The 18,206-nt window shown below is 40.9% G+C and overlaps 1 protein-coding gene across 1 annotated transcript in view; it reads left to right on the top strand.

The window, feature by feature from the left end:
• The window catches only part of LOC306768474 (metal transporter CNNM4), a gene marked incomplete at both ends in the record, with an annotated part of 47,339 nt that extends 37,532 nt beyond the window's left edge, over window positions 1–9,807 (top strand). The window contains 3 exons of the mRNA XM_079256851.1: window positions 2,031–2,120; window positions 5,228–5,403; window positions 9,268–9,807. Of these exons, the coding sequence (XP_079112977.1) occupies window positions 2,031–2,120; window positions 5,228–5,403; window positions 9,268–9,807 (806 nt within the window). The remainder of the gene's footprint in view (window positions 1–2,030; window positions 2,121–5,227; window positions 5,404–9,267) is intronic.
• Window positions 9,808–18,206: the final 8,399 nt, after the last annotated feature.

Consider the following 18,206-nt stretch of genomic DNA (forward strand, 5'->3'; position numbering starts at 1 on the left):
TTGTCCATTTTTGCATTGTACACATGTGACGTTGCTAAAATGGTGACATTAGGAAGTCGGGAACCATCCAATGAGCTTCAGTTCAGCTCTTCAGAAACCTTTGCGTGACGCCACAGAGGCCCTGCCCATCTTTTTACACTCCGTCTCTGGTTTGTTCCCTGATCTGACGCCGTGTCGGCACAGGTTCTGCCTCAGTAGAAACAACTGATAGTTTTTTTTGACTTGAAAAGTGAAGTGTGCGTTTTTGCTTCCTACCTGATCTCTCAGCACCACAGAGACGCCAGACAGCTTCCAGACGCATCGCCAACATCGTCAGCATGTTCGTATCACAGCAAAGTTTTAAAACAGAAACTAAGCAATAATAAATAACCGCTTCCTAAACCCTGAAGCTGGTTTTCAGCCTTCATATAAACTGTATTCCATCAGAAATCAAATATAGAAACCATTTGACAGCTTAGAGCTTTTAGTTTTATTCTGATTCTGAATGATTGTTTTCCTGCAAACATTCATCAATATGAAGATTTTCCTTCACGCTGAAGTCGTACCAGGCTTTCCCTTTGAGCCTCGTGTCCACTTAAAGCCTCGGCAGTGAAATCACAGTGACTGGGAGACTAAAAGCAACACTTAGGGATGCACCCATCCACTTTTTGGAATTTACGATCCAACACCGATGTCTGAAACTTGAATATCTGCCGATACCAGATGTGTTTATGTGAACATTATTGTGATGGTTATTATTGGTTATTACTCCTGTTATAACTGTGTAAGATTTCATCAGGTTGTAAAAAATGACCCATCCTTTCTGAAGTTTCCTCACCAATATAAATATAATAACATTACAGATCTAACAATTTCAACACGTTTTATTCTGATTTGGCACATTTTACCTAAATACAACTATAAATGTGTGGTTTTGGAACAAAGATCTGGCTTTTAGTGGAACAGAAAATGTCACATTTTAACATTTTAGGCATTTATTTCTTTTAAAACACATTCGAAGTATAAAAACTAAACAAGGCTTTAGGTTTGCCTAAAACAGGATAAATATGAATATTCCTCTGGACTAAAGCAGCTGTAGTTCTAAACGTCTCTCATCTCCCTGTACGATACATGGAAGTGATCTCTGCAGAGGCTCAGGAAGGTTTCCATGCCAACAGGTCAGGTAGGGTGGCCAGATGTCGCACTTTGTGCGGGATCGTCCCGCATTTCTATAACTTTTCACGCGTCCCACAAAACGCGGCGCTGTCCTGCATCGTTACGACACGTCTTCACTTTTGTGAAGGAAAAGCAAACAAAACAAAACTGGCTTTTACTGATTGTGTGTGGCAAAATATTTGACGGCTGCTGATTGGAGTTACACTCATGTCAATCAAACTAGGAGGCGGGACTTAATGCACATCTAGGATGCACCGGTTGTTGCAACAAAGATGGGAAAGCAGATATTCCTGGTTAAACCTGTTCCAGGAGACTAAGAGAGGGTTTATCAAAGTAATTATCCCGTGTCACACGGCGGGGAATACGACGTGAAACGGCACAAAAATCCGAGCCACAAAACGCGCTACTCAGAGGGAGGCTTTATAATCACAGATTCGTTATGTTTGGTTAGTAATTTTATTACCAGAGAGCAGCATAGAAAGTTGTTTTTTTTTTTTTTAAAGCTTTGTCATGGCAGAGTGGAATCTCACATTGTCCCACATTTGGTGTGAGAAGATCTGGTCACCCAAAGGTCCGGTGAGGTCTCCAGAAGGTTTAAAAGGTTAAAGGTGAAGCACGCAGACGCAGCCAGAACTGGTTGAAGAGTTTTTTTAATGGCTGTTGTTTGATTTGTTTGTTTGTTTTACGGTTTGCTAAGACGGTTTTCTGGTTCAGATGCTGCTTGTTGCTCCGACCAATCAGCTTCTTCTTCTGATGAAGACCAGGTTTTGTGTGTAAAGAGTAAAAAGAGGAAATGACGTGACTGATGCTTTTTAAACGAGAAGTAAACCAGCTGTCCTCTCTCTCTGCACCTCTTCCTCCCCCTCCTCTCTCAGCTGTCACCCCTCCTCTCTCCCCATCAGTGGCGTCCCCCCCTCCACGACGCCTCTCTCTTAAGAGATTTTCTCTGTTCTCTCGTTTCCCAGGTAAACACTCGCATGGGTCAGCGAGGGGGGAGGGGGGTCCCTATAACGACAACTTTCACCATTTTCTCTCTTTCCTTTTGATCATCGTCAGACTCCTGATCCAGCAAGAACTTTTACACAATCCTCTTTCTCTTGACTTCATTAGAAATGGCACTAAAGGCATTTATCACATTTATAATCATTTATTACAGTTTTAATTTCCTATAAATAATAAACTTCTGTTTGAAATCTGAATCTTTAAAAAGAAATCACTAAACACAACGAAATGTGAGTCTTGGTTAAATTCTAAACAAAGAAAAAAAAGCCTTTCAACGAGGAAAATGAGCCAATTTTTTTCCCTGTTTTATCATTTTTAAATGATTTTATTAAACTTGAATAAAAAAAATGTCCTGTTTTATCACATCACAACATTTTATTACATAAGGAGGTGATAAATGTCTTCCAACCACGGAAAGAGATGCACCGTCAGCTGCAGATGAAAACATTTACCGTTATTTATGATACAAAGCAAACCTAAACCCCCCAAAGGAAACAAAAAGCAACTTTTTCATCAAAAATTAAAATAAGCCGAACACTTATTTTGGATATTTGTTTTCAGTCTGATGAAAGTCGCCTCATTCAGCTCATTAACATATTTATTACTGAGTTTTATCATATAAATAAGTCATATATGCAACAAATTTGACATTTTAGGAGGCTAAAGTTTAAATTATTTTAAACTTTTCCTTTGTTTCCTTCAGGAATGAATGAATAAATATTTTTCTATATTCACATTTTCTGTGTTAATTATTCATCCAGTTTACAGAGGAAGTCAAAACGCTCCAACAGCTTGTTTTGTCTATCAGACTCTGTAAACATGTTTTGTTTTTTTAAAGTCAAATGATCTAAATCCATTTACGATTTTTGCTTTATGATATTTCTGAAACACAGAAACTGAAACATTTTTCTCAGCAGAAGAGAAGTGGTCTTCCTCAGCACGACGGCGCTCAGCACACCGACTCGTACGACCTCAACCGAGTCTTGTTTGTTTGTTTGTCCAGAACTGCTCTGGGATTGATTGGTGACGAATAAAAACGTGCAGCTGCTGCCTTGCTGTCTCTACAGCCGCCTCAGCACACACAGTGTAACAGACTACTTGCTGGATGGGAATCTGGACGTTGCACCCTCAACTTTCTAATCCTGATTGAACTAATTCCACCACTGATCTCCGGTCAGGTGTTTTCCATCGCTCCTTACCAGCAGCAGCAGCAGCAGGAGGAGGAGGAGGAGGAGGAGGAGGAGGAGGACCTGACCGCAGACCTCTGGTTACCTGAATAGTTCCACACTTTAACAAATATGCTCATTCGCTTTCTGTTTCCATGCGACTTGAACGCGACAAACCATCCCACCTTTTAGCTTAGCATCCAGCCTGAGCTCCACTTTGACTCCACGACGACCTGCTCGGAGCTTTTCCAGGATATCCTGATGTCCTCATCAGACAGCCCCCCCCCCCCCCTTTCTGTTGTAATCTGAGCTGCTGTTGCACGTGCATGTTCGTGCATGTGCTGTGCAGTTTAGAGACGTCTGACTTCCAGATGATTCTTTTGGCTAAAAAAAAAAAACAAAAACAAAACATCTCCCATAAAGAGCGGGTTGAGCTCGTCTCCCAACAGCTTGGTTTCCATGGAGACCGGCGTTTCACTTTCAGTTTTGGCTTCATTTCGGTTTGAGATTTTGCAGCTTTGTTTACATCTTACATCCCAGCTTTAAGTCAGATGTTTGGCTTTGTTTTTTACCTGGAAGACTCCGTGTACACTGCCTGTCCAAAAAACCTCCCCAGTCGCCATGGAGACGGTCAGATCAGAGACGTCAAGCAGAGAGAGAGAGAGGAAGATTTCCACATGAACGATGTAAAGAGCACAAAGGACTGAACAGCTGTGGAGCCGGAAGAAACCACCACTGATCAGTGAGGAGAACCAGCAGGAAGACCGGACTCTGGAGCTGGAAGACGGGGCGGTCTATGATCTGGGGCTCTGCAGTTGGGCGTGTCTGGGTTCAGGTCCAGGTTCAGCAGCGTGAGGAGTCCAGAAAGGGAGGTCAGCAGGATTCATGGGGCTCAGATTGTGAAAGAGGGGTTCAGGGAACAGGAAACATCATTTTGGCCTCCTCAGAGTCCAGACCTGAACCCCATGGAGAGTGTTTGGGGCGTGCTGGAGATGTTGTCCCATTGCATAGCGGATCCCAGCGAGTGCTGCTGGAGTCCAGGCTAAAAAAGCTCCAGCAGTTTGACGCTTTCTTTGGGCGGGCAGTGTATGAAGAAGGTCGTGTTCGTCGTTTGGATTCTTTTAACCTGAAATCGAAGCTTTCTCGTGTTGCTTCACGCGGCAGCTCCACGTAGGGCCTGACTCGGGAATTTGGCGCCAGTTTCTGTCCTCCATGTTTCTGTGTACTGTTGAAGTACATGATGGTACCTGAGCCTCTTTAGAACGTCTGTATGAGGAGAGGCGGTACAGATTCATCTCTGCAGCTCCTGTCAGAACGACTCTTTAGGTCTTAGTGTGAACTGAACTTTGCACGCAGAGTCGTGAGCAGGTTTGCTACCTTCATGCAGAGCTAAACTAACTCATTGTGCAACTCTTGGCAGGAAAGCACGTCGGCATATTTCCTTAAAATGGTGAACTATTCCTTCCTTTACACCCCTGAACCTCCTCACTGACTAAACTCAACCCTCTGATCATCACAGATGCTCTCTCTGCCCTTCCAGACACTTTCTATGACATCACTTAAAGAAAAGGCCAGTGAGAAAGGTCTGTCCTCTGATGTCAGACTGTCCTGTTGAAGCCATGAGATGCTCAAACGATGCACTCTGCCTCATCACATGGCATGTTTGTTGCATTCTTTCCGTAACAAACCCAGCCTCATCTCCACACCTTCAGTCGCTCGTATGACGTTGAAGCTTTGTGTGTCAGTGTGACGTGTTGCGGTGTGATCATCACTCACTATGCTGCACTTTTCCCTGTTTCACATCGTTTTCCTGCTTTGGTTCATGGTTCATAGTGTGAGTTTCATGCATTGCTTGTGTTGTTTGTGCCATATTCCTGCTAAGTCTTCTCTCTGTCAATCCCCAGAGTTTCGCTCTCCATCACATGGTGGCAACCTCAACCGCTCGGCATCTCTGAGCTGCACTGAGCGCGCTCAAGAGAGCGGCTCCGTCAGCGGGAGCAACACTCAGATCCCGGGAACCCCGTTCCAGTACACACCGGACTTCAGCGTTCGAGCGCTCACAGACCTGCAGTTTGTCAAGGTAACGCCACTTTATGGCTGTTCTGCACCGACGTGCACAGAACACGAGGAAAGCTTGGAGATAAAGTGTATAAAATCAGCTGTTTACATAAAGAAAACATCAAACCCACAGAAGAGTGGATGAACATGCAGGTGGGAGAGTTAATGCAGTTTTGGTCCATCTGTCCTTGGTAGTAAGACTAAAACCAGATCTCTAATCCATTTCCGGGAAAAACTCCTGAGTTATTAACGTTTATTACAAATCTGTCAAGCAGTAAACAGTTTATTAATGTGGCTCCAGAGTTACGCATCAGACTGTAGTTTGTCGTGATGAAGTTCCACACGGTGTCGTTCAGACCCAGTACAGATTCAGCTTCCTTTGTGTCTCCTGGTCACTTTGAACCTGAAGTATCTGCATTCTTACAAACATGCCAACTGCAGAAATACGCTGCTCTTTAACCCGGAAGCCCCAGAAGACAAAAAGGAAAGAAAACAAAACATTAGACTAAATATAAAAAGGAAAGAAGAAAACCACCGAAGCTTTATACCAGGTGTAGAAGTTATGCTTACATGACTTTCCATGACTCAGCACTTCTAAGCTACACGCGAAGCCACTTTCATTAACTTGTTGATTGTTTAGAAAACTATAAAATTTCTCCATTTTCTGGTAAACAAAGTCTGAGACTGACTTTATGTTGGTCTCAGCCAGTTGTTAGGGACTCGCCTTGGTTCAAAATGCTCGACTCTTAACTGGTACTAAAAGAGAGCACATCAGTCCATTTTATCTTCACTTCACTGGTTCCCAGTTTGTTTCAGAATTGATTTAAAATCTTTATGTTTTTAAATGTCTTTGTGGCCTTGCTCCCCCCGATCTGTCCGACCTGCTTCGTTAAAACGTTCCTTCCGGTTCTCTTCGGCCAGCAGATCACCTGTTGGTAATTGTCTCGAAGACAAAGAAGAAGCCGAGAGGTGAACGATATTTTTCAGTTGTTGCTCCTGAGCTGTGGAACGAGCTGCCGAAGAACATCAGACAGACCGCCTCATCACCAGCTTTTAAATCTCAAAACATCTTTTCTCGTTGGCTTTTAAATCAGTTTGACAGGCTGCTTATTTTATTTTATTTTATTTTACTTCATCTTTTATTTGATTTTTTTTTTTTTTAAATTTTATTTCTATCTTTTATTTGATCTTTTATTTTCTCTTTTATTTTATTTTGTCATATTTTATTTTTATTGTTTGCAGCTCTTACTGTTTTATATTTTGTTTTTAATTTACTGATTCCACGTATTTTAAATTGTCGGGTTTTAACTATTTTATGTGGCTGTGTTTGTGTGTGTGTGCGCGCGCGCAGCACTTTGTCCAGTCTTGATTGCTTTCAAAGTGCTCTAGAAATAAAGATGAGTTGAGACTGAAGTAAACATCAAGTCTGAAAGCAGATAATATGAAATAGTTTTGTTTTAATGTGCTTTTTCTGTGGTGGCGTATAATGGTTAAGTTGTTGACCAGATAGTTTTATATCGGTCCAGTTACAAGAACAGCTCCGATCTCATTGTCCCATGTCGATATGAATTCATGCAGACAATTTAAACCCTCATACAACAATAAGCTATACATCTTAGATTTCTATGCATTCCCCTCGCCGAGCAGTTTTTCAGGATCACATCAAAGTCGTCGTTTGAACAGGATCTTAGCTGCAGATGAGAACAAAAGGTTTGATTGGAAAAACTCTTATTTCCTCCAAGATCCAAGAAAATGACAAATATGGATGTTAATATGAGTGGTTAAAGCTGAGGAAGGTAATGTTGGGGAGCTAGTGAGATGTGAAAGTTGCGCCCTGTCTTAGCTCCTTCCCCTCTATTGGCCCCTCCCCTTGCATTGGCTCCTCCCCCTCTGGTTCTGCTCCTTGCGTGATCCGAGGCTTTTTTATTCGCAGCTTTTTCCACCAACGATTTTCTCTTTCTTGGCTGTTTAGCAGGAGGAGACAAATAAACCAAGCCGGGTCGGGAAATCCTTCCTGCATTTTTTCAGCCATGTTTGCCTTCCGAGTTTCTTCTTCACTACTTTGTATTTTCATCCTAACACGCTGTTTATATGCAGGGTGTGGCTATCAGGTATGCACTGCTGGAGGGGGAGGAGGGGAGCCGGGAGAAGAAGCTACAAAATATAAGAAATGAACAACTCCATTTGGGTCAGAACGTTTGGATTGGTCAGAGTTTTTACAGATTTACAGTAAACTGAGGGGTCTAACTATATTTATTGATCATAATTACAGAATGTATAGACTACTATCAGGACGAGAACCCACTTCACCCAGAGGAACATGTCTCTGAGCAACGTTACCTGCCCCAGCTTTTGTAAATATAGTAACGTATAAAAATTGTGATATTTGTAATTGATTCTTTCATAATATTTGTAGCAATTTTGGCATCTTTAATAAAGACAAGTTACAAAGTCTCTCGGCGATTTCTTGATAACTCAGAGAACCTGCAGAGTTTCCCGTCATATAATGGCAGAACATTTCATACTTACTTCATACAAAAATGGTTTGGAATATAATTAGTAAAAAAACAATAAACTAAAGACTACTTCGTTTCTGCGTTTCCTTTAGTTTTCGTAAAATAAAAGCAATATTTAAAAAAAACTTCAGCATGTTTTCCATTAAATGTTGTTTTACGCTGAAGCAGCAATTCTAGAAAAAACTCGTCCTGCAAGACTCGATGTTGAGGAGGACGGAGACACGAAACATTTAGCATTTTGGAGCAAATATTCCAGTTGCCACTTCTGCTGTTTCCGTCGTCCTCTTCAGAAGATGAAACCAGTCACCCTGAAGCCATCTTCTCCAGAAATAAACTGGTCCCATGACCTCATACGACGCGTCAGGTGATGTGCAAATGCAAAGCAGTGTTTTCCTTAAAGTTTTGCTTTTTTATGGGCACATCTGGAAAACTTGTGGTGACTGAGAGGTTTGGATAATGTGTGAATCTCGGGGTGTTTATGGAACGGGGGTGGCTTGGCATCATTATTATTGATAGAGAAGAATCCTACAGACTAGGGCTGCTCTACTATGACAAAAATTATATCATGGTTATTTTGACTGAAATTGAGATCTCGATTATTTAACACAATTATCCAGTATTTATAAACAACGCTGCGTGGTGTTCTCGACTCGCATTTTAATCGTCTAAAGCACGGTTTTGAGTTGTTTAATCCGCTTTTACTACTTATATAGAAAATATTTTTCAGTTGGTCTCGATGTATGTTTCATGCCAAACAACCGCTGTCAGGCTGCAGCGCGTTTCTCTCATTCACCTGTTAAAAGACGGCTGATCTGAACCACCTGGTTAACGCGTTGCTATGGTAACACCCCGTAACGGAGGGATATTACAGTGTTTAACTCACTGAACTATGTGTAAGAAAATAATGCAGCCAGTTCTCCCTGACAATGGTATAAACTATGTTTAGGTGAACTTCCACAACCTACTGCAGTTATTCTACATTGACCTGCAGCCGGAGCCGACTGAGACTGGCCGCCTGGGAGTGCTTTAGGACGGGAGAGGCTCCCGCTGATCGTAGTTGAGATTAAAATCCGATTAATTGTCCAGACCTACTGCAGACAGTTTGGGAGCCGCTTGGTCAAACTGCAACCTGAACTGGGTGATCTCACCGTTCCTGAACTCACATCTCTATAACGGCTTTTCATCACCGTAGAAACATCCAAGATAAGATCTTTGATCATGTAATCGGTTTCTGAAAAGTGGGTCTAGGTCTTTGTTTCTGGTTCTGGCCGTCGTGGCCTCTGCTGGACAAACAAACAACGCGTGAACTGTTCGGCTCCTCTGTGAAAGCTGTTTACAGCAACTGTTTATGTTTCTTTGGTCTTCCTCAGATCACTCGCGCTCACTACCAGAACGGTCTGCTGGCGTCCAGGCTGGACAGCTCGCCTCAGTCTCCAGAGGGCAGCCACACTCGTCTGGACATATCCGTGTCACTGCCTCCTGTGACGCCGCTGGGGATGCGCAACCCGCTGCCACTGGCCACGCCTCCTACCAAGTACCCATCAACCAACACTCAGCCAACGCCACCGAGCAGCCGCCCTGCCATTTCCCAAAGCACGCCTGCCTCCGGCCGGAGGCCGAGCCAGTCTTTGCCCCAACCCACCCCTCCAAGCAACCACACCTCCATCTCCCAGACCCCTCCCTCCACCAAAAGCACGGCGTTGTGCGCCGTGAACCCAATCCACACGTCCTCCCTTTCCTCCAAGTCCCAGAAGTCCTCGCCCTCTGACGGCCCGGAGAACGGGCCCGGAGAGACCACCACTCTGCTCAGTGAGCAGCAGAACTGTGTGGGCCCCCGTCGGCCCAGCCACACTCAGCCACTCCCACACGTTCACACCATCAGTCACGCACACACTGAAAGCACCATATAACCCAACCGCCCCCCGAGGAAAACTACCAGTTCACTCACTTCCTGTTCCTGTTTGCTTGTTATGTCCTGAACTCTTCTGTCTGAGGGAACCTGAGGATCAGCACAACATGGATCCTCCTACACCCCCCCTGCATGACCCCCACTACACTGACACACCAAAAAAACCGTTAGAGAGATCAGGGAGCTCTAGTGAGTCCGTGGATGGTTGGTGGATGTTTCATTTAGTTGTGTCTGCCGGGGCCGTGGCATTTCTGTCTCCTTGGTACAGTGGAGGTGCACGCTTTCGTGCACCTTTTTGCACATTTGGCGCTTAAAGTGTTGGAAAAAGACATTTCATTAAAGAAATGAAAAGCTTTTGCAACAAGATCATCTACTCAAAAGCTTTTAGAATATTGTTGTTTCTGGAAAAACCATTTAGATTAAAAAACTTACAGGAAATTACTTTTACTTGTTTTAAATAGGAAATATGTTTACAAATATTAGTGTTTGTTTGGTCCAAACTGACATTAACATGGACAGAAACCATGGCAACGCTAGTCGCCACTGAGGTGAGCTACACTGCCCCCTCTGGTCAGCAGTCACATTGCACCTTGGAAACATAAATTAACCATTTCCATGATGCAAGTTTGCAAATTTAAACGTTCCCATCAGATTCCAAATGTAGTTGTAATTAATGCTGCAAAAATTAGATTTTATTAAATAAAATTACATGTGACTCAGCTTTGAGGTCAAACGTAAACCTAACAGCAGCACATTGAAATGTTTTTACGTGTACTTTTTTTTACAGATACTACCGACAGCATCGTCCACTAGATTCCACATGCATTCAGTGTATAAAAAATCATTTCCAGTAGAAGCAGGTTGTAGCTTCATGTTACCTTCTCTTCTACTTCGCTGTTTTTATCAAATGAATTTACATTGACAGATAAAAGCAGACACTTACTTCTTCTTTTCTGCTTTTTCAGCAACAAAAAGATCCGTTTACCTCCACTTTATCTTGGATGTGCATGAGTGAGACCCCTGCAGATAAAAACTAAAGTTTAAGCTTTTTTTTCTTGTTTTCTGAAACTTCTGTGAAGGGAAAACATCGCAGCTGCGGCGGTGTTGCACAGTTTACTGTTGGGAGACGTTTGTTCTTCTTTTGCCTCAATGTTTTGTTTCTTGTTTTCCAAAGAGTGAAACTTCCAAAGGTATAAAGTCAACCGAGGCGGGTTTTCTTTTTTTAACAATAAGCATGGTTGCGTGTTTGTCTTGTCAGGGGTTTTGTGTTTTGCTTGAGTTTTTTCTTTGCAGACTTAACGTCAGAATTGTGAATGAATTTGTGTGACAGTTTAACTACCAGCAAAGTGACCAGATCCACTGTCTGCAACGGCTTCTGCAGCTGGAGGTGACGTGGAAACAACCCACCGCTGATCCTTCATGTTTCTGCTCATTTAAGTCAAAGTCCTGATGTGAAAACTGTGCTGAATGCATGTTTCCAGGGAGCCGTTGGCTTTTATTTGTCTCTGCAGAGACATTATGATAGAAACGGTAATCCCTGCTGGAGATGATGGTGAAATGGGATGTGTTACAGTACTGTTACACAGGAATGGTGCAAATTATTCACCTTTTGTTTTACACTCCTTTAAACTTCACGTTAAAAACGAAATGACCCGTTTAGGGTGGAGAAACTGAAGCAGCAACATCTGGCTCAGTGGGCTGGAGTTGGGTAATCTTCAGACAAAAACTAAATAATACATTTTTATAAACATATTTTTAATTAAAGAATTTAAACATTGCATTCTGATTATAGTGCAATGTCTGCACATGATTTATCTTTTACATTTTTTAAAAGTTCATTAACAAAAAAACACTAAAACTAATATTATTCACCATAAAAATATTCTTTCTGCAATCAGGTCTTTAGTGTAAAAGTAAAATTAAAATATTTGAAAGAAAATGCAATGAAATAATTATTAAAGAAAAAGATTTATTTTCTGAAAATTGCTAATAAAATGTGAAAATATAAATAATCATAAATAAGGGTAAAAGCAAATAGATATCAAATAAATCAGTTTAATAGAAAGAAATAAAATAAGCAAATCCATCTTTTAAAGTAAAACTAATTTACATTTAGTATTTAGGGAGTGTACATCTACACAAAATCCTTCATGAGAATATTTGCATCATGCAGGAACTTGTGTTCACCGGTGGCTTCCTGGAATCTGCAGCGCCTGGTGGAAAAAATCACGTCGTTTATTAAAGAGGCTAAAACGTGTAAAAGCTGCCGGGAGACGTTGTCATCCTGGTCAGCCTCCTCTAGGCTCCATTTTCAAGATATGCAAATATCTGTTTTGTTTAATGTTCCTTTCTATGCATTTGACATTAAGTGTGTGTGTTATTTTTATATATGAGGTATTTTATGGTTTGCTTTCATAGAGTCCTTAAAGCACAGCAGCTGAAGCTGTACAGATGCAGTTTTCCTGACCGTCTCCTGCGCAGCGTTTCACCTCACTGTGAATAGTTTGGTGCAGCTTTAGTTCTATTTTCCAGACTGGATCCCAGCTTATTGCAACATTCTGTGTTAACAGACATGGTTATAAATTACACCTGGCTTTTTATTTATTTCCACAGAGTTTGTTTGGGTTGATTATTAAGCGAGCGGCTTGAAGAACAAGTAAGGTAAAACTGAAGGTTTCAGTGGAAAGCTTGTCAGCAGCACAGTTGGATGATTTTTACTTTAAAACTGTCGGCTGCGTGAGTTGAGCAGTTGTGTTTATTCTACACTGATCTATTCCAGTATCTAATTAATGTAAATCCAACCACATTGTGAGATAGTTACTGTGGTGTAACTATCTGGCTTTTATTTACATTTCCTTTCATGTCCAAACTGCTGGTGTTTGCCCTACGTGGGCCCCACATGGACCCCAGGTGGGCATGGGCCCCTGGGCATCCCATCCAGGACAGCCTCTCAGAAAGTGGCTTCCAGTAGCAGAATCCGTATCTACAACAGAAAGTTTCTGCTGTCTGGAGATCACAGGGGGCATCGCAGCAGGTTTGGTTTGTTTGGGGAGCAGCAAATGAAGTGGAACATGTTCAAAGCGATGCTGAATGAGCTTTTTAAAACAAATTTAATGCTTACCAGATATTTCAGACTGCGCCATCGTACCCAGGATTTCTGTGTCCAGGTGGTGGCCAGTTTGAAAAGTGCAACTGGAAGTTGTGTCCATGTCTGTGGAAGGGATTGGGATGAATAGCTCGCCTGATGACCTGCAACACGAAGCTGCCGTAATTCTGCATCTTTGATGTTAGCTGCAGGAATCGCTGTAATATGAGTGAAGAACACATATTTCTGTTTTCTCTGGTCTCAGATTTATCTTGAACACATTAATTTTCTTTTTTTAAGGATTCGTAAGGGACCGCAGTGTACCAAGAAGTTGGAAAAGTGAATAAGCTAACAGGCTAACCACTAGCTTCGTAATGTTGAACTAACTCATTCCACACATGAATGTGCAAAGCAAGTGTTTATTGGATAAAAGATTGATATTTACAGGGTAAAAGATCCTTAACAGATGAAAATCAGGACTCAGCGTAACTGGTTTGGATTTAACGGACTACCATCATTTCTCTGCATGTCTTCACTCCGTGATGGTAACCTTTCCTTGCTCTCATACAACATTCCTGAACAGGGTTCAATTCACACTCTTGACACAATGTGAAGGACATTGTAACATGTAAATGTAAATGATATTGTACCTGTTCAACCTTTGCTTGGAGGAGCAGCATGTGGACAACATTGGTTGCATTTCAGTGGACTGGAGGTTACGACAAAGACGAGTGAAACGAGTCGCTCCTTGCCCTCTGAGTGACACTGAACTTGTAAAGCTGCTGGCATGTGATCTACCTATTTTATTTTTATTTTTTCTTACATATGGAGAAATTTAACTGAATATAGAAATAGATTATTTTGTTGACGATAGTGAGAGATATTTATTTGAAAGCATACAGCTGTATAAGCTACAACCTGTTGGAAACTATTTAAGCCTGAAGAGTTTTGTAGCATAAATCTGAAAAAGTGAATTTTCCAAAGCATTTCTATGTGTGGGCGGATTTCCAAACTGCTGGACGACCAAGCTGGAGTCTCTGTAGTGATTAGTGACTAAACTGTAATGAGTTAAAGTTCCCATAAAATCAAAATGCAGATTTTCCTTCTGAAAAGTTGCTGTGATTGCTGAAGTTTAAATATTGAAAAGCATTTTTTTAATTGGATGTTACTTGTGTACATGCATCTAAATGCAGCTTGAGGACACGCCCCCAAATACAGCTTGAATACACGCCCCCTAAATGAAGGATGAATCATCAAAAATTTCAAGTTTTCCAATAAATTAAAAGTGATGTTTGTGTTTGGTCAGATGATCAGATGTTCTTGGATTGGTAACGTAGTGACTAATAAATGTCAGATGGTATCACTTAAACATGATTTTATGGGAACTTTAAACCATGTTTAGGAGTGTAACGGTACACAAGCTTCATGAGTCTGTGGTCCAGTTTGCTATGAAAGGAGCTCAGGTACTGCTAACAGACTGGAGAGATGCTAAGATGTTTATTTTGAACTAAGAAGTGGATAAATGAAATAGTGTCCACTTGGGCAACGGCAAAATGTTCATAATGAACTGTTAATGCCAGTCAGGCAGATGTAGCAGTTGAGTTGCAAGTAAAAACAAGATGTTAGCCGAGCACTTAGCTGGAACGTGAGACTAAAGCCGTTTTCATGTTTTGCCTTTTTGTGGCAGAAAGGCTTTTTACTGCATTTGCTTCCCTTTGTTTGTGACGGAGAGAAGCAGATGCTTATTCTAAGATTTTCCTTTCATTACACTGCAGATCATTCATAAAGTTAGCTATTTACACGCTGAAAACCAAGCAAGTTTCTAAGATAAAAGATTTAGGTTTTCTATTAAAGCAAGACTGCCAGGTTTAACAAGGGATCACTGTAAATATTTAGACTATGTTTACAACATTTGCAGGGTTTTTACATGTCATCAGGTTACAACATCCAGGATATTGCATTGCCCAAGATTATTTTAATCAAAGTTTTTTTTTTTGTCTCGTTTTTTTTTTTTTTTGTTTGTTTTTTAACAAATGTTTATTTAAAACTTTAGATATTTTTTTTTTATTTCATTATGCTAACATGCCACAAGAGGCCACTGGGACAACTTGCTGTAAACAGATTTGTGATGGTGGTGATGATTGTTTGGGTCATAGTTTGAACTGAATGTTGTGTACTGTTACACCCCTTTATTATCTCTATTTTTTTTAGCTCACATGGGGAAATATTGTTACTACAGAGCAAACTCAGTATTCCATGGTAAGAATACTAGACATGAAAGAAGGGGGGGCCAGCAACTGATTTCTGCCCGTGAGCCTCCTAAATGGTGAATCCGGCCATGGAGAAGATCTGCACTGTGTGGGAAACCATAGATTTGTATTCTGTGGGAACCTTTGGACCTGAGAGTGGAAGTCTGCAGGCTAAATGCAGATATAGCAGCCTTACTCTCCTTTTCAAGAAAATTTAGACCTGCCTGCTGGTTCATAGGTCACATATTGCAATGGGTCATGTTGGTTTCTTGCGAAGCCACTGGTTGGCTGTGTGATTACCAGTTTGTGTACTGGGAAATGTGAAAACCTACTTAGTAAAGCTGTATTTATTGTAAACATTGTATTTATTTTTGTGAAACGGGCTTCCAGCTGTAACTCGCAGCTTTGATTGGGTTGTTTAGCCCAGAAACACTGTGTTTAGTTCCCTGACTGCGGTTTGTGTTATATTCATGTAAATATGATATGTAAGGAGATGCTGAGAGACGTAGGAGATATAGATCTATTTATACTGAGATGAAGTGATATGTTTTTCTTTGCATTGCATAGCAATAAACATTGCACAGTGTTGACCTCATCCTCCTGTCTTCCGCACCTCTCCCTCCTCTTTATTTCATTCTGATTAATAAATGACCAAAGCTTTTTTTCTTTCAGATCTTTACTTTTTTCTCCCGTTTCCTCCCACCCTTCGTCTTCTTTCCACCCTCCCTTCATCTGGACTCCTCTCCTGCCGTGTAGAAGTATTGAAATTCCTCCTCCGCTCCGATCTGCTGAGGCCTCTCATTGTTCAGACCCGAGCTTATCAGTAACTCCTGCGGTGTTGTTTTTAAGCCCTGACCTGTACGAAGGTTAACTATTTTCTGGTGCAGACTGAGTTTTCAACACTGTATCATTCACAGATGGGTCGTTTGAACTGTTGGGAGTTTCATGCATGAAGAGCGGTGCAGGAGCGAGCTGACGGGGTCTCTAGATAAGCTGTGTGTGTTCGGGGTGGAGGGGGGATCAGGTGGTATGTCCTTTTCAGTGACGTCGCTGAGGAACCTGAAACCGAAATAAACTGAAGTGAATCTTTAGGCTTTTCTCTCTTTTTATTTCTCCAGGTTGTTGATGCAGGAGACATGTTTGTCTGGTTTTAGCGTTCAGGTTTCAGCATGTTTTTATTTTCCTGGTATTGTAGCAGTAAAGCAGAGATGAAGAAGAAATTCCTGACAGGAGTTATGTCTCGTCATGAAATCTGTATATGTTTTATAACTACTGTAAGGCATTCGAAGAACTCTATGAGGTTAATAAACCTGAGATATATTTCTCTACAGAAACTCTGTCTGGTTGATTCTGTGCCTTGTCTTTGCAGGGAAAGAAGCTGATCAACATACAGGAAAGCAACATGTATGGCTTTATGTTTGAGCTTATCTGATACATATCTGCTGCCAGGAAGCAGAATACTACTTTTTTTTTTTTTTAACCAATTACACTGTAATAAATGATAAAAAATATTTTTAAAAAATTAATTAAAAAAAAAAAAAAATCTAAATTTGGTAAAAGGCCAAATAAAGACTTTACTAAATTGTTTAAGAAAACTGATTATTTTTTCTATTTTTTCTTAGGTTTGGGTTAATTAAATGGGAAATTAAGTTAGGCTGTAATCATTAACCCAAAACTGCAGCCAAAGAAGGAAACTGAATACAAAATGGAATTCTTCAATGACAAGAATGAGTTTTACAAAACATTTGTGAAAGAAAAGCTGCCAGTCACCTTGCCCACTCGGTTTGAGTCAGTCACATCTGAAGTACATCTTATGCTATTAACTTTAACTATTGTCATTATTATTACTTTTTGTTGGAACATTACAGGTATGATATGGAAGATCAGTGATGGAAAACTATTTTTGTTGTTTTCTAAACACTTCATAGTTAAAAGAGCTTTTTAAAATTCTATTAAAATGAGCCGTTTATTTCTCCCTGCCATGTTTGTGTTGGTGGTCTAACATCCCATCATACCCACTGGTACGTCCTACCGATGCTTTCTGCACATGTGCACAACACAAATATGTCATTTTCAATGCTACCCCCCACTCTGTTTAAGAACATTTCATCTTAATTCCATGTTGTGAAATAAATTAAAACATTTAATATATTTTCTATGTATTCTTAAAGGTTATTTTTTAGTCTGTGCTTTATATGGAATACTGATCTTTAAAATAAATATTTTTTATGGCACAAAACTGAACTTTCTGTAAAATACATGCGTGGTGACCCAGATGGACGGATATACATATGAATTTTGTGGGATTTTTCAGCAGAGGTGCAACAAAACCTTTGCTTTAACCATTATTTAACAGACACAAGAACAAAAGAAATAATTTCCAGTCTGACCACTGACCACTTCTCTGGCTTCAGAAACTAGAAGCTGAAGTTTGTGCAAGACGGGTGGGGTTGTGTACGTGTGTTATTCAGGTGTGTCTTCTTGAACTTTGATGCTTTATAATTTGGTGTGAAGGTTTTATATACGTTTAAAACTTTTTATTATGCAGTTTGTGCTGCTTTTATTTGTAAAGTTTTAGCCTCTCTACACTGGTTCCCTGTTAAATCCAGGATAAAGTTGAAAATTCTTCTCCTCACATATAAAGCTCTCCATGACCAAGCTCCATTGTACATAAAAGATCTTATAGTTCCATATATTCCAAATAGAGCATTTCGCTCTCAGACTGTAGGTTTACTGGTGGTTCCCAGAGTCTCAAAGAGTACTATGGGAGGAAGGGCCTTTAGCTATCAGGCTCCTCTCTTATGAAACCAGCTCCCACCGTGGGTTTGGGAGGCAGACTCCCTCCACACCTTTAAGATGGAGCTGAAAACCTTCCTTTTCCATGATTCTTATAGTTAGGATATGAGCATCTCCTGAGTTGGAGTCTGCATGTACGGGACCCAACTGTCCAGGTTCTGCTCTTTGCTCTTATAGTTATGGGTAGTCTAGCCATCCATTACTTATGTAGCAATGGGGATGTTACCTGATGCACTGAGAAGTACCTCGCTCTATTTCTCTAATATATTA

Source organism: Telmatherina bonti (assembly GCF_933228915.1).
Source record: "Telmatherina bonti genome assembly, chromosome: 17".
Taxonomy (NCBI): Eukaryota; Metazoa; Chordata; class Actinopteri; order Atheriniformes; family Telmatherinidae; genus Telmatherina; species Telmatherina bonti.